Source organism: Trachurus japonicus, chromosome 9 (genome assembly GCF_045865225.1).
Source record: "Trachurus japonicus isolate A0001 chromosome 9, Traja_1.0".
Classification (NCBI taxonomy): Eukaryota; Metazoa; Chordata; class Actinopteri; order Carangiformes; family Carangidae; genus Trachurus; species Trachurus japonicus.
This window is the reverse complement of record NC_140915.1, coordinates 6,990,156-7,010,743: the sequence shown is the minus strand read 5'-3', so window position 1 is coordinate 7,010,743 and position 20,588 is coordinate 6,990,156. Positions and strand designations below refer to the sequence as shown.

The following is a 20,588-nucleotide window of genomic DNA, read 5'->3' as shown; positions in this document are numbered from 1 at the left end:
GATCAGTGAACAGGATTCAATTCGGCTGCTCTTTAAAATAAAATAAAAGTTCAACAATTTGTTTACGTCTTCACATAAATCACATTAAACTCATTTCTAAAAAACATATGCAACACCAGGACACCAGAAACCATATAAGGCAACAGCCTATGGGAGATGCACAAATTAATGGAATATACTACAAAATCTGTGGTTTCATTTTATATTCATTACCTTTACATATCCTACTTTAACTTATGTATTTTTTACTGGTTATTGTAGGCTTTTATTGATCTCCAGGGCATTCACTGATATTTTGCTGAAGGTACAAATATTTCATCAGTAGTAGCCTACTATCTAGTCTCACAGATGTGCACAGCCATCTTTGGGTGCTGGCTTCCTGTGTTATCACTGTTACAAACTCCTTTCATGTTGAATCTTAAAAGGCACTTATACATCACCAGCTATGACTGCATGACCTCTTCTATCACCTCTGTAACTTAAATCACTTTTGCTGTTCTTTAAACATTTAACCAGGGGTGGACTGGGACAAAAATTTGGCCCTGGACTTTTTGGTCCAGACCGGCCCACTAGCTGCACGCGGATATTTTGCCAACTAGCACTGTTGATGTACATACAAACACACAAGCTCTTAATAACACCACTACTAAACGATATACAATATACAACAAAGTAGAGGAATAGTGTGGAATAAGTTAAGTTTGGACAAAATTACATGCACATAATGAGTCTGCATGCAATCAGAACTTTGGCTAAAGTATGGAAAACAATAGTACAATGATCTGAAAAATGGACAAACACTAATTTTATCTTAGAAAGACAGTACAGCTCAACATAATGTATAGACAATGAAGCATGACAAGAAATACTTGTAATTTGTGTACTGCATCATGAGTAATATGTATGCAGAATGATGTTTTACTGTAACAGTAGTTAATAAGTGTTTTATTAATTTTAACTGTATAATGTTAAACTGTTGAAAGGACAATAAACCATAAACACTGACTGAAAAAAATATGGAAAGCATACATACTTGTTAAGTTGTTAGCTCAATGTCCTTCATGACCAAATTTGAGTGAGGGCACTTTAATAAAAGCAACTAATCAATTAATCAGGATAGTATATGAATATAGTTATTGTTTTCCAATACTTTAGATAACTAGATTTAGCTGTAACACACCACACCATCAGAGTTATTAGCTATAGCTATTTATTATGTCAAGTAACGTTCATAGCAACCGTTCTGGACCATTTACAGTATTTTAATGAATGTTTATCCACACCATTCTACCTGCTTCACTACCTCCTTCACATGGTGGAGAGTCTTCCTCAACACTTTTTTCAGCCTCCTCCTGCACCATAAGGGCGGTGGTAATGCCTCACTCCCTTCAGACTCACGTGAAGGACCTGCTGCTGAAGCTGCAGCATCAGTGCTTCTAGCCCTGGCCAGGCCAGGCGGCCCCTGCAGCAAACATCTGCGTAATTGTTGTACTTTCAGCAGTCTGTGCTGCTAGAGCTTTTCTTTTTATGTTACTTTCCTCCATTTTTCCGCGCTGCCTTTGCGGGTTTTTTTTACTTTTCTTTTCCGTTTTCGTGCACTGGTGTTTTTGTTTTTTTCTCTCTCTCGCTCTCTCTCTCATCATGACTCCTCACCATTAAAAGTGATTGGACGAGGGGGGGGCTAGAACATGCGTGGGTGGGACTCCTGGGCCTCTGTAGCCTCTCATAGGGCCATTGGGCCAGGTAGACAAGCCACTGGGCCAATCGTCACCTCTCTGCTGTGTCTGCAGCTGAGCACTGTGGGCCGAGCTGATGCACGTCTCTCTCCCTGGGCCGGGAGAGTTACAATAGGCGAGGCGAGGCATGGCGAAAAAAAAAGATAAATAAATAAATAAAAAACGGCCGCCTATCGGCCCATTAGTGACCGGCCCACCGGGAAAACTCCCGGTACTCCCTATGGCCAATCCGCCCCTGCATTTAACTCTTCACATAAGACCTGATTTAGGGGCATTTTTCCTGCCTGCTTTATGTAGGTTTTATTCCTCTTCCTGCTTCAAACCGCTGACATCTGAAATACCAAATTACTACTGTTATTAATGCCACTGATCCGAGGGGGAAAACAAATTTAATCTTAACCGACGTGAGAAACATAAACACTCACAAGACTTTATCTCAACCGAATTTGAGATTTGAGATAAATTGAAACAACCGACATTTCCTCTGCACGTTTCTCATTTACATAGGCCTACTTAATTAAATTTGTATTCGCCTGGAATCACGGTAGGCTAAATTAATTACCAGAAAACATCTTCGATGCGTTCAAGAACGATCGAGCATTCATTTTCACAATTTCACATCAGTTACGTTTCCCGACTGTCTCATGCAGGTTGCGACGCCATCACAGTGACAAATCCAGTCCGCAGACAGAGTTATTAACACCCGAGTGACTAATCAGATGTAGAAATTAGATGATGAAATGCACTCACCTGCAGATGATCAATAATCCGTCTCTAACGTCAGTCGTTCTCCTGATTTGATCAGATTTCCTCACTAGTACAATGGCGTTTTTCATTGAAGTTGTTCAAGTTGCTTCGACATCCGAACTTCATGCTGTGCCATCAGTCCGACTCCAATCCGAAAGTGAAAGTTATCTATTGACTATAAACAATTTATTTGACTCGAAGCTGCTGAGATCTAAATATTTACACGTGTACATCCCGTTTCATAAATATCCCCATCCCTCTGACGTGAAGTTTACTACAAATAAAAAACAAAAAAACAGCTCAGGTAAACATTCATGAGGCACGGACAAATTAAAAATCAAGTCTGAAACGAGAAAGCTTCTAACTGATTGTGATTTGAACACATTGAGCCGGGCAGGAAATATTTTAAAGTTGTGCAGCAAATAGGCTACTGTGTTAAAGTTGTTACAGACTCTGCAGACAGCAACAAACCACCTGTTTGAACCATAGACTGTAAAATAGACTGGTTTGAAAAAGCGCTGGCATGTGGAGCTCTTTTCATTATGTTAGAGCTCCACCTGCTGGACGCAGCGAGGCATCAGACAGTCAGCTCACTGCACAGACTCCACTCAAACAAGTATTAACAAGTTACATAGGTTACTGAAACGTTTTGCTCTTACCTTATTAGCATGACAGGATTAGAGAACCCAGCAGCCCACAGGTTCAGACAGCTCCAGGGCTACAGCTACAGAGACACAAAGCAGCAGACTGAGAAATAAAAAACAGAGGAACTACAAAGCAAAGCAAAGTGACAACAAAAACAACAGAAAACAAATCAAAACTGGCCATAAAGAGACAGAAAGAAATAGTGAGTGTCATAACTACACCACAAGAGCCATAAGAGGAATTTGGTTTACGGATGGCCAAGGAAGAGGGGGAGATAAGGGAAGGGGAAGAATATTATTATTTTTCTTTTCTTTTTTTAAAGAAAAATCTAATTTAATTTAATTACTTTTTTATTTTTTCTCTTTTGTTGTTTATTCTTGCTTTCACTCGTTTCCTTGTCATGCTTCATTGAGTCATTCTAGCTCAATCCCCAGCACATACTCCATACTTATAGGCACACACAGAACACACACACATAGCCTACTCACATGTCATATACCACCACAACATATGTACAGTTTTGTCTAATTTGTCTTGTCAAACGTTGTAACCTTTGTATGTCCTTCTCTGTTTGTGTTGTTTGCCACTTGTCCTAGCAGCAGCTAAAAAAAAAAGACAACAAACAGACAAATGAGCTGCAGACAGCAACTCTGATCCCAAGAACCATACAACAGTTAAATCATGCAAGTTGCCTTAAGATGGCAGTCACTACGATCATAATTTGGAGGAAAACAAATAACTCATCTTGCGATTTTATCAATTAGCCTACATGTCCTATATTTTAGCTGTTGCAGTTCATTTGTATTTAATTAGGTGACAGTTGTGAAATGCACCAGTCCAAAGAAACATTGCATAAAGAGATGCCAAAAACGAGCAAAACAAGAAGCAACCAAAAAATGACTAGCCTACAAGGAAACAAAAAACAACCACAAAGAGAAGGAAAATAGACCAAAGGAGATGAAAAATGAACAACAGACTCAGTTACAACTCTCTCACACATCAGCTGCTCTAGACAGTCACAACACTGAGCACTGACACGGTGGTGGGTTTGCTGTGATTTCAGATCAATACTGTAGCCTACGGTTTAGTCCTGATTGAGGCCTTTTAAAAAGGTTTCTCACCACCAAGGTGTCAGACAAGAAGTATTGCATGATAGGTAATAGCAAAGAGCTGTCTAAGAGCTGTCTAAAGACCTACACAACCAAAGATTTCAGACAGAAGAGTCAAAACAATAATCAGAAGGGTCCCTAACAGTCCAGGATCACTGGTGGAGAGCTTCAGGCAGACCTGGAATCAGCAGGTACAGTTGTTTCATAGAAAACAATAAGTAATGCACTCAACCGCCATGGCCTCCATGCACACACACCATGCAATACATTCTAAATACTGACAAACTCCAGTTGCTTTCTTGGCTTTCCATACCTTTTTGCCCCTCCTTTTCTTCATGTGTTCAATACTTATTCCCTGTGTCATTTCACTTTATTACACATAACTTAATTTATGGACATTAATGTTCGGATTTCTTTGTATGTGTGCATTACTTGGGTTGATGCCGACATCTGGTGAAATGAATTTCATGTCAATAACTCTATTAGAAATATATTTTCTGAGAAAAATGTTGACGTGTTCAATACTTATTTTCCCCGCTGTATTAAATATTTATCCTATCATTCTTTTGCGAGAGAGAGACATTTTCAGGGGCATTCAGTCTTACTTTTTTTTTTTTAAAGGTTCAAATGTCATTTCAAATGACATACAACCATAATGAATACAAAATGTAGCCTACATTTTAACATAGGGATCTGGTGCATGCTTTTAAAATGTTTAATATTTCTGAATTGCTCATCATGCCAACATGTCACTGATCCAACTATAGCCAGTAATCCCACCTAATCCCCAAAAAACTAAAAAACAAAACAAAGAAATAGACAGAGGGACTGGGGCAGAGTTAAATGTGGTGAGAAGTGTCGCTACCCGATTTGCGACGCTACCCGATCTGTGACAAAACTGGTCTGCGCATGCGCAGACCGGCCGCCATCTTGGACAGCTGCCTACGGCAACTCCACTTGGACAAACTTCATTTGGGCACTGCCCGATTTGCGTACAATCGCAAGTCTGCTTACAGTTCTGTACATTTAAAATACGGTACTGTGAAATTGATTTAAAAAAAAATAATTTAAAAAACCCGCGGACGTCCGTCACAAGACAGCCGCGGCAGACTCGTTTATTCAGTGAGTGTTGTGGTTAGTTGTGATTGTTTGTGGTTGTCGTGGTGATGAGGCCGGCGAGAAAAGACGAGAGTAAACACTAAAAGTCCGCCTGTGTTCCTGTTTTCTGAGCATCAAGATCCATACCACCACAACGAACCCTCAATTTACATTACTAATAAAGTATTTTTTTTTTTAAATAGCCTAATAAAAAGATAAACCGTCTCTGGCGACGCACATGGGGCAGTGATCCTAAGTCAATTCAACTAAGTTTGTCCAAGTGGAGTTGCCGTACGTGGCTGTCACAAATCGGGTAGCGTTGCAAATCGGGTAGTGACAAGAAGGACTAAAAGTTTACTGTTAGCATTGTTAGCATGACTAGCTGTTTGGGCGGTTACTACAGTAACAGGTTCATTAGGCTATTACCTATTTAAAGAGCTAAGTTAGCTGGTTAGATACGTGCAGACATAGGAACTAAATACCTGCTAATTAGTACAACTTAATTAAATGATACTAGAATTTCACTCACTTCAAAACAGGAGGACAACAACAACAATGAGCCACACTTCAAAAGACACCGACACCATGAACAGTTGTGTTTAGCTAAAAACAGTCACCAAGCTAACAGCTTTCAAACGGTCGCGGCGGTCACCTGTCAATCAAAGCGGCCCCGCCCTCGATGACGTTTCACTTAACGAGATCACATTATGTTGCTCCAGTCACAGAAATAGGAATAATACGATTCTGAGAGACTTTATTGACAGGTCCACAGAACAGCCTGACATCAAAATGACATTTTATCAGAGCATAAGATCAGCAGGAAATAGAAAGGGGTGACTTTGTTTAGTTTCGGCAACAAACTCTCGTGAGATTTCACAACATCTCTCAATGTTCATAACAGCTACAGTGATAGAAACGCTTTGAGAACACAAATGTTCTCAGGGACCTAACCCAAAACGGAAACAAAACTACTTTTTCATTCAGTTCTGTTATAACTGAATGAAAAAGTAGTTTTGTACCGTTTCTTGAGTGAAAACAGTCGCCCAGCTATCCAATTCCACTTATGGACCGCCTACCTAATTACCACAAGGAGACAGAAACACACTATTAAAAGCAGAAATAAAAACACAAATACATATTTTTTTTATTATCAAAATACATATATTTTTCATTTAATAATTTCCACATCTATTTATAAACACTTACACACTTCATTCCTTATGCTTCTTATCTATAAATAATAATAATGTAGCCTATTTATTTTTCATAAGGAAGTCTGCTCACAGGGAAACATACGGAGCCCCAATCAAACATGAACAAAATACATTTCCCATAAACCTCTGTGTGTGTGAACACAAATCTGTGTGTATTACAGCATAAAGTAAAGACATCTGTCATCGCTTCTGGTTACATACTGTTTTCCTCATATGTCTATTTTCAGTTGTTGTTTTTTGACGGAGAGAGTGAGAGAGAGAGAGACAGAGAGAAAGAACCTGTAGGCATAGCCCTTAAATATAAGTGGTAGTTCAGGCTTCAAAATAATTGACACACTAATTATGATTGACAAAACCAGCAAAAACAAACATAATTGTTACAGGTCCCAGACTGTGGTTTCATGTGAACAAAGCATTTACGCCTATCTGCAAAAAACAGTTTTAAAAAAATGCAGCCGCCATGAAGGCATGGCGTGCTCTGCCAGTGTCTGCCGTCGGAATTGCTCCTGTATATAAATTTACAAACTCAATACACAATATTCACACATTTCAAACATTATATTTCTCATACAGTCCATGTTAACTGTGGCTTCGGGTGAGTGCAACATCCATACACCTATTATTATGGTCTTCCTGATTCAGCTTCATCATCAGATATTGGGGGTTGAGTTGTTTTGAAACCTCACATGACTAAAGCCCTTTCTTTACTCATCTTATGGTCTAACTTGTTATCTCAGTTTTTTCTCAGCTCTTTTCCTCATAAAATGCGACAGGACTTCTTCTGATCATCTGGGTTCAGAAGTTTCTGTCTCCAGTCGTTCATTTCTGTCTCATATCTTTGCCCTAGTTCCTCCAGGCCTTCACTGTTGTCATCTTGGGTTTTAATTTTCTCTTTCAACTTATTCATCTCTTTTTCATGTTTCCTCTGCAGCTCGTCCACTTTTTCTTTCTCATCTCTTTTATTTTCTTCTACAAGTTGCTCTATCAGTTCATTCAGTTTCTTCTCATGTTCTTTCTGTAGTTTATCCAGTTCTTCTTTCTGCTTGTGTCGCTGTTCAGTCAAAAATTTCAATTTCCATTCATTAATTTCTTGCTCCTGTTCGATGGACAGCTCAGCCTTCCTCTTCTTCCAATCTTCTTTACTTTGGTACACACGTTTCTCCAATGTTTTCTCTTCTTTGTGTCTTTTTTGAAATTCATCAAGTTTTTCATTTTCTTTTCTTTTCTTTTCAAGTGAATGTTCTTCTAGAAAATCCTCCTCCTTTTTTTTCTGTGTTTTCTTCATTGTTGCAATTTTTTTCCTGTTTTCTTTCTTTTTGGTCAGCAGTAGCAGAACTAACTCAGTCATCTCTTGTTTATGTTTGTCCTGTAGTTCATCCATACATTGTTTCAGAGTTTTTTCTTTGTGTTCTGCGAGATCCTGTAGGTTTTTATATTCTCTTTGTTTTTCCTCAATTTTTTTTTTCAGATCCATCACTTCCTCCATGTGTTTTTCTATCTGAGCTTCAAAGTCCGCCTCCCTTTTCTCTCTGAACTCATTGAATTCTTCAGCTTGTTTTCTGGCCTCCTCCTCATACTTCTTCTTCATCTTCTCAATTTCTGTCTTATAATTTTCCTCTAATTCTTTACGCTCCTTCTCTTCTTGTTCTCTTCTCATTCTTTCCTCTTCTTTTCTTTTCTTTTCAGATTTTTCTCTTTCTTGTTCATATTCTTGGAGTTTTCTGAGTCTTGTTTGTTCTTCCTGTCGTCTCTGTTCATCTTCTTGTTTTCGTTTTTCCCACCACTCTTTTTGTGTCTTCTCCCAGGCTTCCTGTTGTTTTCTCATCTCCTCTTTACTCTCCTCCAGCTTTTTGTCAGTGATCTCTTTTGATTCTGCTTTTGATCTAATTTCATCCTCCAGGTCTTTAATTTTTTGTTTCCACTCTTGTCGTTGAATTTCTTCCAGTTCTCTCTTCTTCCTGTCTTCTTCTTCTCTCTCTTCCTGTTCTCTGTTCTTCTCTTCACGCTCCTTCTTTATCTTTTCCTCCATTTCCTTGAGTTGTTTGTCTCTCTGTTCTCTCTCTCGTTCAATTTCTGCTCTCTGTTCTTCCATTTTTCTTCTCATTGCTTCCTTTTCTTCTTCATGTTTTTTTTCTAGTTCCTCCTTCTCTCTCTTCATCTCTTCCTTCTCCTTCAGGATCATCTTCATTTTTTTCTGTATTGCGGCTTCGGCCTCTTGCAGCATCTCATTAGTGTAGCAGCTTCCTCCATTTCTCTTCACCATGGTGTCGATCTTCTGTATCAGCTCTTTGACTTGTGAAAGATTTTGTTTATCATAGTTATTAAACACATGGTATCTTCCTCCACAGTCTGAGATCAACTTCTTAAAGGACTCATCACATTTTTCAGTGAACTCATCAATGGACAGCTCCTCATGTTCCAGTTTATCTCCTCCAGTTAAAAGAATGATAGTGAACTTTTCTGAATCCTTACCAAAGACTTTCTTGATGAGTTTCAGTGTCTCCTTCTCCTCTGCTGTAAATCTTCCGATCTGTATCACCAACAGGAAGACATGTGGACCTGGAGCCAGAAGACTGATACATTTCACCATCTCCTCATTAACCTCTTCATGGGACAAGGTTGTCTCAAACAGACCAGGAGTGTCAACCACAACAACAGGACGACCGTCCACTTCACCCTGAGCTTTCTGACAAAACTTAGTGACAGATGTTTGACTCAGTTCAGTTTTAAACTGTTTTCCTCCCAGAATGGTGTTTCCTGAAGAACTCTTCCCACTTCCAGTCTTCCCTATCAGCACAATCCTGAGACAGTCTGGACTCTGCTTGTCAGCATCACCTGTGAAAATAAAGACTTGGGGTAAGTTTAAGTGCTGAGAGTTTTACCAAAGTTTTTGCAATGTTGTTACAGAATGAAAATGTTATTTACAGACCCATTACATCAAGAGTCACTAATTACATTTCATTTTTGTTTTATTTTATTTCAATGCTTACAGCTCAAGTAAATCATAACTCAAGTGTTTAAACTGTAGTAAACTGCATTGCTATAAATGTATGTTCCAGTAGTTACCACTTATGTATTTTCTTCTCCACTCCTTCAGTTCAGTCTGCAGTTGGATGTTTTTTTCTATTTGCACAAGTGCAAAAGTCTCAGTTGTGTAGCAGGATGGTTTGTCTTCGTCAGGTCTCATCTTGTCCACAGTGTCCAACAGCTCAGGGATCTGCTGTTTGTCCTTGATGTTGACAACAACAGATCTTCCTCCACAGCTCTGACAGAGCTCCTGGATGTCTCTGTTATCTCTGACAAAGTTAACAACAGCTGGAGCTGTAGGATCTGACTCCACAGTGAACATGATCATGGTGAAGTCATTGACTCTACAGCTGAATGTGTTCTGGATGGTTTCTAACTCTCCTTTGTCTTCATCAGTGAGGGGACCCACAGGTAGGACCAGGATGAAGCCATGGACGCCCTCAGGATCACAGAGGGAGATACACCTGAGTGATTCCTCCATCACTTCCTCCTGAGGTTTTCCATACAAGGCAGGAAGCTCCACCAGGGAAACCTGACGTCCACACACCTCTCCCTGATGTTTAACACACTCTGATGAGCTGGAGACTGAATGAAGCTCTGTCTGACCTAAAATGGCCTCAGCTGCTGAAGTCTTCCCTGCTCCTCTCCTCCCACACAGAACCAGGTTTAGAGCTGGTTTCATGGGTCCAGACTCTTCAGTGAAGGTGAGGAAGGTTCCTTTGTTTTCATGCACAATCTTCTCAATCTTCTCCATCAGCTGATTATGGTCATCTTCAAACATGCTGTGTTGTCTTCCTCCACAGTCTAAAAGCAGTTGTTGAACAGGGACACTGATTTTAGTCTCCTTGTGTGTTAGGACGACCATCGAGTATTTAAAAGCATCTTGACCAAATAAACTCAGGATGAAGTTCAGTGTTTTTCTGTCTTTGGTGAACTCAGAAGGTCTCACCAACAGCAGCAGAAGATTTGGTCCAGGTGAACAAAGAGACACACAGTTCTTCACCTCTTCTCTCAATGCTTCCACAATCAGACTGAACATGTCTGGAGTTTTCACCACTATGAATGGTTTTCCTCTCCACTCTCCTCTAGCAGCCTCACATCGCTTTTGTAGGTTGAATTTTGAAGGTTGAAAGTCTTTGCTGCCAGTGATAGATCTGAAGAGTGTTTTCTTTTTGTCCTCACTCTTACCAATCATCACAATCCTCAGTTCACCTGCTACGCAATTATGAAAACAAACATTAAAAACATTATTGAGACAATCCAAGTAACATGTTTACTTCTTAACTCAACATACTAAATGTAATTAATTATCACTTGAATAAAGAGGTACCTACTAATGAGTGATTGTCTCTCATTGCAGCAACATAATTTGCCCTCCACTTTTAGATATACAAACCTGTAAATTTTTTCAGTTTGTTCATTATGGACACTTTTCAGTCAGTATCCTTACCCATATGCTAAATGACCATTCACTTTTCTGACTGGTTCTACAGATGAACATACTATAAACCCAATTTTTTTGTTACAGATATAACATATTGCTACTGTGTTTACCTGGATAATGGCATGTTATACACTTACATGGTTGGGTTCTCGAACATTCACTGGGAGTTTTCACCTCTGTCAATGACACAGAAATACAAGAGTAAAACAATGTGATTCTGTTTTCAGTGATTAATAATTAAAGCTGTAATTTACTGAGTGATTGTCCTGCACTTAGATAGATAGATAGATAAGTTTATTGGTCATGTGTAGTGGTATGAGGCACCACTGTTATATTGAACACAGGGTTCTGCTGCACTGACACTCGTTTTAGCTTGTAGCCAATCGTTGCTCAAGCCTAGAGTATAAAAGTAGGCCGTGTCCCTCTTCCTGACCTCTCGCTTCCTGCTTCTTCGGCCCGCCCACTGACAGGTCGTTGCATTGCTGCTCGCAGCAGAGCACAGGTAGGCGCACTTTAGCGTGCTGTTTGTGTACATTTGTGAGCGTTGTTTTAATTTAACTCAAACCGTAACTCCTTAATAGATCCGGCATCTCCGCCGCGGTTCTAGGCGACATAATGGGTCGTTAACTGCCGCCGACCGGCGCGTAGGTGAGTCACTGAGAGTTTCTGTTTTTAATCGCTGTAAGCCAGGTGCAAAGTTTCTTTTCGCTCCTCTCCCTCTAAAGCCTAGCCTCGTAAACCAGCCTCTCGCGGAAGTGCATTTCATTTCATTCCGAGGGAGAGTCTGGCCTCATCCCCATTCTAAGCGTTTGGACTGAAACCCTCAGAAGGCCGAGCCAATCAGCGTCGCCCGCTGTGATTGACACAGCACGTTGGCCAATCAGGGACCGACTGGTGCAAAGCCCCGTCACTACACCAACTTGCTGATTGGCTGAATGGGGTTGTCTGTCAACGCTACTACCAAAGATATTAAACCGTCTTTGCTACTACTCCCGCCCACCCCAAACGCTTAGAGGGGGGATGAGGCCAGACTCTCCCGAGAAATGAAATGAAATGCATTTCCGCGAGAGGCTGGTTTACGAGGCTATCTAAAGCCAGGGACACACCGAGCCGACCGTCGGGCGTCTGGCCTCGTCGGACGGCGTCGGGAGCTCGTCTGTTTGGTGTGTTCCTCTCCGTCGGGGAGCCTCGGGTCTTGTCGAATCTCGTCGGGGCCGATTGAACATGCTCAGTCGGGACTCGTCGGCCGTCGGGAGAGTAGACTCGTCGGGTACTCTGATTGGCTGTGTGCTAGCTATGGCGATTCTGATTGGCGGTGCCCTAAGCGAATCAGCGCGGTGTGTGGGAGGGACGGAAGTGACCACAGTAAACAAACGGTGTCCTAGCCTGTGCTACAGTAAAAATGGTATACAAAATAAAAAGAGGAGTAAAGCAATATATTAAGCGGCAATATATATATATTTAAACATCAAAGATGTTCAATCAAACCCACATAGTTTGAAACAACGTTCAAAACGCACACAGCTCACAACTAAGCATATAAAGCCCGCTAGCTTAATGCTAACGTGTAATGTAAAACACCATAGACGGGCTAACAGAAATTAGCATCGGCTATCGCCAATTCGCGGCAACCGAGCCACAGCAGTAAGCTGCTAAAAACTGTTTTAATTTCGGCTTTAGCGCTGTTAACACGTGGCTGGTTAAATTGTTTTGGGGAGATAAATGTTGGTCTCATTGATGAAATTAACTGTGGCAGTGGCATTAATTTGTTTGAATGAACAGTGAACAGAGCTGCCCCTGGTCTGTATTGGTCTGTATTTCTATGGGGGAGTCCTCGCCACTCAGTCGCTCTGGTCGGCAGTCGGGGCAGTGTGTTTCACTTTTTCCTTTCTCCCGACGAGAGGCGACAGACTCGTCGGCCAAAGCCGTCGGCGTCGGGACGCGTCGGGAAGCGTCGTGGCGGTGTGTTCCTGGCTTAACTGCCGGCCGGTTGTATGGCGCGTGGTGGCCTACTCCCCCCGCCACGCCGACCCTCTTTGGAGGGGACGTTAAGTGACCGGACTGAACCGGGGTTTTTGGACGCTAAAGCTGAGTAAGAAGAGCACTATCCGTCATGGATATTTAGCCACGGCTACATGCTACCGCTGCTTCGCTGCCAGTCTGCTGCTACTATGTTTCTGCCCTCCTTACTGCTTCGGCTTGGACCGACCGACTTCTTTCCTGTTACTGACCCTGCTCCCGCTGCTACTGCGCATGGTGCCGGTTGGTGTGTGTTTGGCTGCCGCTCGTGTGCACTGCTACGAGCTCTACCAGGACTTTCAGCCACTCACCTGGACTGCGTGTGTGAGTGTGGAGGTAGACAAGGTTTGGTTATATTGTTTTGGTTATGTGATTAATGGTGTAATTTCTTCATTTAGTTTTCATTTGGAATTACTTGTATTATCATTGATTTGTTTAACTGAGCCCTCTTAATTTTGTTCTCCTCTCTCCCCCCCCTTGAGCTGAAGGCCGACGGTGGTGGTGGTGGTCCTCCTGGGTGGTGGTGATCCCCTTGTGTGTGTGTGTGTGACCCCCGTTCAAGATTTATTTTGTGTGTACATCACGTTTTTGCTGTGTGAGTGGGGTGCTCTCCTTTTCTTTTGGACTTCACCTTCCCCCTTTTGATCCCTCCTCCGGCCGGTAAGCCTCAGCCTGTAATCCCCTTCTCCTGGGCCTCCTGTTTATTAATTTCATTTTTGCAAACCTTGTCATCAATTTTAAATAAACTTTTGTATGTGATCATTGAACTCCGTCTCCTACCCTCCCTGAGTGAACGAACCTGAGTGTCCTTTGATAGGTGATAGTTGACCTTTAGTACGGGTCCTTGGGCCCTAACCCAAGGTGGCGTTGTTGGCGACAAATTTAGTATATAACATAGTATAAGTGACCCTCGTATTGCCACACATGCAAAGCTAAAACCAAGGTTAAAAAACAGTGCAGTGAAATGCAAAAAAACCAAGCTCTCGACTACCAATGAAACACAAAAGTAGATAAAAAAAATAATATATCATACCCTCACACACACACCCCCACACCCACACCCACACACACACATTTTAAAATAAAACAATTATAAAGACATCACTCTCAGTAATAAATAAACTAAGATAAATATAATAAATAGGGAAGCCCATAAGAGTCCTTAAAATCATGGCAACTTACCAACAGTTTTTGTAGGAGCCAAGTTCAAACTGGTTCCTTCCTCTTGTTTCAGGTTTTCCTGATGACATGTTAAACCTGAAGATGCTTCTACAAAAACATCACAGCTCACATGTCCATTGTTTTTCTTTACAATTCGAGCCATTCTCATTAGCAGCTCTGGAAGTTCAAGGTTCTCCTGCTTCAAGTATCTGTATCTACAGATTCTGATCATGTGTTTTAATGTTGGATGGTTCATGTAGTTTTCACCTGAACTCTCCTCTCTGGGTGTTGATATCAGTATCAGTGAGCGATCAAATGATTGATCACTGAAGAGTGTCAGGACTCTGCAGAGCCTCTGTTTGTGTTCCTCAGTGAAGTCTTGAGGCTGTAGAACCAGCAGGAACACATGAGGTCCAGGATCAGAGAGACTCACACAGTCCTTTATAAACTCTGTCAGTTTGTCTTCAGAGATGTTTGGATGCAGCAGATCTGGAGTGTTGATGAGGACTATTTGCTTCTCCCCCCATCTTCCACTGACTCTCTGACAACAGTCTGGTTCTTCCTCAGTGTTGAACCTGGTCTCTCCCAGTATGAAGTTCCCCACTGAACTCCTCTCAGACCAGCTGTTCCCCAGCAGAACAACCCTCAGCTCAGACACTGAAAAGAAAATTAATTCTGTCAATGGCAGCAACAAAAGCTTTTTTTAATAGTGCAATGTGTGTACAGTAAATCAGCTTAACTATGCTATGACATTGTAATGTTAAATCACCTCTGTGTGCCTCATGCTTAATATTATTTTATACCCGTCTCAGCAAAAGTTTGTACTTTGATGTTGTCACATGTAATCACTCTCTAAAGCTTTGCACATTTTTTCTCTCCACCCTTACCTCGCTCCAATGCAGATATTGCTTGGATTACTAATGACAAAATAGAATAATCAATATAGGAAAAGTAAGCACCAAATACAAAATACCAAACCACTGTCACTTCAGTTTAACTCACTGTCAGGTGGCAGGTCAGGATAGCTGCTGCAGTGCTTCAGAGTTTGAGATTCTTCTGTAACTATAAGGATATGAAACATAAAATATTTAATGACTAAGTATTTATTTTAAATGTAATCTAATACTATGGCATCATGAAAAACTAGAATGCATGTAGGTTCCTTCTTACACTAAGCAATACTGACATTGACTGTTTGAATAATAAGAAGTAAAAGATGGGTAAATTCCTCAGATCTCATGCAGGTTAACTCACAGTTCGGGCGGATGCGATCAGGGCTCCTGCTGCGGCTCCTGCTGCGCCTCCGGGAGATTAATTTACCATTGTCTGAAAACATAAATATAGATTTAACCTCAGACATGCATTTGAAACCTTTAAAATGATACAACTATTTTCACAAACACAATGCCCCGCGGGAAGAAGAAGAACAGGAAAGAGATTTCAGTTAATGTGCTGCTGACTTTGATGAAACAAACAGCAGTAATTACTGTCACTGTATTAAGTTCACTTGGGAAAAACACTGAATTAGAAAAGGATAAATAAGTGGAGTTTTCTGAAATAAATATAATATGTGAAGGTATCACTATTTTTTATAATGAAACTTAACTGTGACTTACAGGTTATACACAACAATTGTGTTTCTTCAGTTCAGTCCTTCAGTTAATGAATCACTGTGAATTCAGATCTCATGTAAAAACCTCATGGGTGCCACAATGCATCCCATAATTTAAAGAGATGTAAATATTTACTCTGTCTCTCCAGGCACCACCCCTCCTGCACCTACTGGCGGAGCACACCAAACCCTGATCTGTGTGGTTGAGCCGCATCGAATGACGTGACTCTGTGTCTTACCTCTTATTATGTGTAATTATGTTGTATGTATTATGTGTTTCTAAGTTAGTAGTGTGTGTGTGTGTGTGTGTGTGTGTGTGTGTGTGTGTGTTTTGCGCTTCAGAGGTGCATCTTCATCTTTAAGGACACAGAAAAAAGGAGTCATTCACTCATTCTTTATTTTTCCATGCAATCACTGACGTCAACAATATTATCACTAAAATCTAAAACAACTGAATGTCACTGCACTAAAAACTATGTCTTATCATTTTAAATCACACTTCATTATTTACTTAATCCAAACTTAGTTGAGTATTAGTGCTGTGCGGATTGATTTTGAAATATCAATACTTATGATTCCAAACTATCCCGTTCCTGTAATAATAATAATAATGGATTGCATTTATATAGTGCTTTTCTATTGTTACCCAATACCCAAAGCGCGTACAGCAACCATTATTCATTCATACCACATTCACACCGGTGGTGGTAAACTACGTGTGTAGCCACAGCTGCCCTGGGGCAGACTGACGTTCCTGTGTTTCTCTCATTAAAACATCAATACATTAACTTATAAACTGGGCGAAATGAATGTCATCAACAAGAACCGCGTAGAAAGTTCAACATTACCACTGAGATCTGGTCTAAATAGTAGCAACTACTTGTGCCTACTGTGGCTGAATGCAACCAAAGTTGTGTGTTGAACTTCTGCAGGACAGTTTGTTTATATGTGTCCTTTAGCCAGGCATCATCCAGGTACAGAACAAAACTATTGATTAGCGACATTGATCACGGTCATTGACTGTGGAAAAGTGATTCACAAGTGTCCAGGATTCAGTTTGTGTGTTGTTTGTATTGATATAAATAAATATGCCAGATGAATAAATACATTCTTGAAGTAACTAATCAAACAAATAGATGCCTTAAATAGTTATATTAAGATCAAGACTGAAACTTCAATTCAAAAATTCAAAATGTATTTTCCTTTTCTTTAAAATTATAGGACAGAGTAGTCCAATGTCTTGTTTGAAATGGTTATTAGTTTCCTTCTCAGAACATATATAAGGCTTTTGAGGAAGGCAAAGGAACTGCATGTCACTACTGAGAATCCAACAAAGCTTCTTCTCTCCTGTGACTGTTTGAATTGGATTGGATCGTTTTCAAAGAGTAAATTCATGAGTTATCACGTGGCTCATACGATTACCCCAAAACGTAAACATAGTATCAAAGGGGATACTCATTGTAACATGGATTTTATACAGTTGTTGATGATGTATTGTAAACCAATCTATTTCGACAAGACATATGTGTAATCTTTACTCCTCCCTCCATCCAGCTACTGGTATGAAATACCATATAATAATTATAGCTGCTGCGCAGCAATGGGTCGGGTTCTTGAGGCTGTAGAACCAGCAGGAACACATGAGGTCCAGGATCAGAGGGACTCACACAGTCCTTTATAAACTCTGTCAGTTTGTCTTCATAGATGTTTGGATGCAGCAGATCTGGAGTGTTGATGAGGACTATTTGCTTCTCCCCCCATCTTCCACTGACTCTCTGACAACAGTCTGGTTCCTCCTCAGTGTTGAACTTGGTCTTTCTCAGTATCAAGTTCCCCACTGAACTCCTCTCAGACCAGCTGTTCCCCAGCAGAACAACCCTCAGCTCAGACATTTACTGTGACTCTATTTGTACATTTGTTTTACAAAGACCATCTGGTAGTTTAGTCAACTCCTTTGTTGGGTCTTGAACCCACATCCTCTGACACCAAGAACCACCTCCTATTTCAGTGAGCTAATTGCCTGTGAGTGAGACCTGCTGTGTGTCTTCTCAAATAGACTCAGGGAGTCAAAGCCGGGCAGCAGGTGTCAAGGCAAATTTCAAAAATGGTCAAAATGTCACAAATTCTAATATCTAAACAAAAATCTGATAATACATAAATTGCATCTTGACAGCATGGAAAAGTTGGTGATTTGTTTTTAATGATAAGTGTTTTGCTTCACAAGAGAAAATCTGATGTTTAAAAATACCACTCTTAGATTGACTGCAGTTGTTTCTATGAGAGCAGAATTCAAAATGTTCTCAAAAAATCAGTTTTTGAGATAAAATTCTGATATTTGCCAAACTTCATCAACTATGACTCCAAAATATTGTCAATTTTTTTCAGGAAGATTGAAAATGTATTTAGCAGGAATTGTGTTTACAGCAGAGGTGGGGACTTGGACTCGAGACTTGAGACTTGACTTGGACTCGAGTCCCGATTTTGATGACTTAAGACTTGCTTGATCAAATCAAAAAAAGACTTGGACTCGCTTGGGACTTGATGCCAAAGACTTGAGACTCTACTTGGACTTGAGAGCAAAGACTTGAGACTCTACTTGGACTTGAGAGCAAAGACTTGAATTCAAGTCAAGTCACATGCAGCAAGCACAAATATTAAAATATTTTAAAAAGTGTCACATCAATGTTACTGTAGCAGCCAGCAGAGGTGGGAGAAAGTCCCTATGTTGCAAGTCCAAGTAGAGTCTCAAGTCTTTGCTCTCAAGTCCCAAGTCAAGTCCAAGTCCTAAGATTTTTTTTCGAGTCCCAAACAAGTCCAAAGATTTTTGTTTTGAGTCCCAAACAAATCGATTATAATTAATGATACATAAAGATCATGACCACGCCTCAATTGTTAAGTTGTTTATATTTTATTGTTAATGTTCTGTCACTTATTCATCTGTTTATTTTTATTAATATTCTATTGTGATATGCTTTGTCAATATAGGCACTGCCTTCTCATGCCAATAAAGCTATTTAAAATTGACGTACAGTAACACGTCAGAAATCTCGTGTGATCAAACGTGATCTGACGTAGTCTGTTGATGGTAGCCATCAAAGATACTCTATTAAACCGTCTTTGGTAGCCATGGAGCCGTTAGCCACACTGGTTTGTTATGCTACGTGTGTTCCCCCACACACAAGCCGACTTTTGATCCAAACGGTCACAATTGTTGGGGCCAACAATCGTAAATATTGAACATGTTTTAATATTTGTCAATTTTAAATAGCTTTATTGGCATGAGAAGGCAGTGCTTATATTGACAAAGCATATCACAATAGAAAAAATTTTAAAAATTAAAAATTAAAGCCGCAAGCGGCGATGACGGGCCCTCGCTCACCCATGTGACCGCGGGGCCTGAGGCAGAAAGAAAGGGAGAAAAAACCTGGAAGGAGGCAAAAAATTTTGCGTCGACCATGTGCGACCACCCAAAAATATCGAATTTCGGATCAGGCCGGCCGTCCGTGCAAAAGTAGACGCATTTTCGCATTTGGGAAAGGGGCGAAATTGAGGCACGAAGTCGGAGAAGAATAATAATAATAAACAGCGCGATTTCAATAGGGCCTTCGCTGGGCGACTTGCAGTCGCCGCTCGGGCCCTAATACAGTAAACAGATGAATAAGTGACAGAACATTAACAACTAGAAAATTTCCTCTGGGGAAATTTTGAATGGGCCACGGGGCTACTGCCAGTTTTGCCATAAGCACTGATATGGAGGAGCTGTAACCACATTAGGTTAACTGTGTGTGTGTGTGTGTGTGTGTGTGTGTGTGTGTGTGTGTGTGTGTGTGTGTGTGTGTGTGTGTAAAATCACATGAAGTTACCTGTGTGTGTTAAGAGTGTGGGAGAGGAGTGCGCGCTTCCGCGCGCATTTGTATGTTACCTGTGTGTTTTGACGTGTGTGTGTGTGTGTGTGTGTGTAACTGTAATCACATGAAGCTGGTTCTAGAGTCTCTGTGTGTGTGTGTGTGTGTGTGTGTGTGTGTGTGTGTGTGTGTGTGTGTGTGACTATGAGCTGCATCCTGTGTCAGTCTGATTTAGCTGTGTCTCTGTTTATAAACATTTAAACGAGCGCCAGGTGGATTGTTTATGAAGTTAACGAGCTCTGGCCTGAGGATCACAGAGGTTACCACGGCGATAGGGGCCCCCCCCAGACTGAGACAGACAGAAACGTGGAGAAAAAGAGCGATTTTCTGCCTCTGCAAAAGGCTTATGGTGACAAAACTGTAACTCATATCAGAACAAAACACAGATCAACGTTGCTCTAAGGACTTCCTGAAAAATTTGGTACGATTTGGTGTTTCTACAGTAAATATTTTGGACCCGCCCCCGCCCGTTAAGCCGAGTTTCCAACGAATCAACACTCTTTTTTTTTTTTTTCCCACACACCGCAACATAGGTTCACGTCATGATAACTAACTATTCAAAATGCCACAGCCCATAGTTCTCTTATTTGTTTGATATTTCAAGAGACTTTTGGTTAAGTAACCATGGATAGCTCCCTATATATAGTCTATGATAGCTCCTAGGCAGGCTTGTTCTGCAGTGTCGTCACCGCCGTTAGTAAAATTGTCTGTAACTGTAGCAAACATATAAGAAGAGACATTTTATGTTAAAGTGTTTATCCATTTCTAGATGATGCATAGGCATGTGGTTTAATTATGAGGATAGTGTTGCTTTCATGTGGAGAAAATGGTAATAAAAAATGTTTTATTGACTGGACTCACCCCCGGCTGC

At 40.7% G+C, this 20,588-nt stretch overlaps 2 protein-coding genes across 2 annotated transcripts in view; both read right to left on the bottom strand.

The window, feature by feature from the left end:
- gramd2b (GRAM domain containing 2B) overlaps positions 1 to 20,588 on the bottom strand; it is a 339,132-nt gene that overhangs the window by 64,515 nt on the left and 254,029 nt on the right. The gene's annotated exons all lie outside the window — the stretch shown is intronic.
- Positions 7,307 to 10,913, bottom strand: LOC146980842 (GTPase IMAP family member 8-like). Its single transcript, XM_085788020.1, has 2 exons — positions 9,616 to 10,913; positions 7,307 to 9,384 (listed from the first exon to the last, which is right to left on the bottom strand). The coding sequence occupies exons 1-2, from the start codon at positions 10,769 to 10,771 to the stop codon at positions 7,307 to 7,309; spliced, it is 3,234 nt and encodes a 1,077-aa protein (XP_085644146.1). The 5' UTR covers positions 10,772 to 10,913.

Coding starts and splice junctions, on each gene's coding strand:
- LOC146980842 (XM_085788020.1), bottom strand. CDS start 10,771: ATGATTGGTAAGAGTGAGGACAAAAAGAAAACACTCTTCAGATCTATC. Junction 9,385..9,615: donor GAGAAGAAAATACATAAGTG/GTAACTACTGGA, acceptor TTATTTTCACAG/GTGATGCTGACAAGCAGAGT.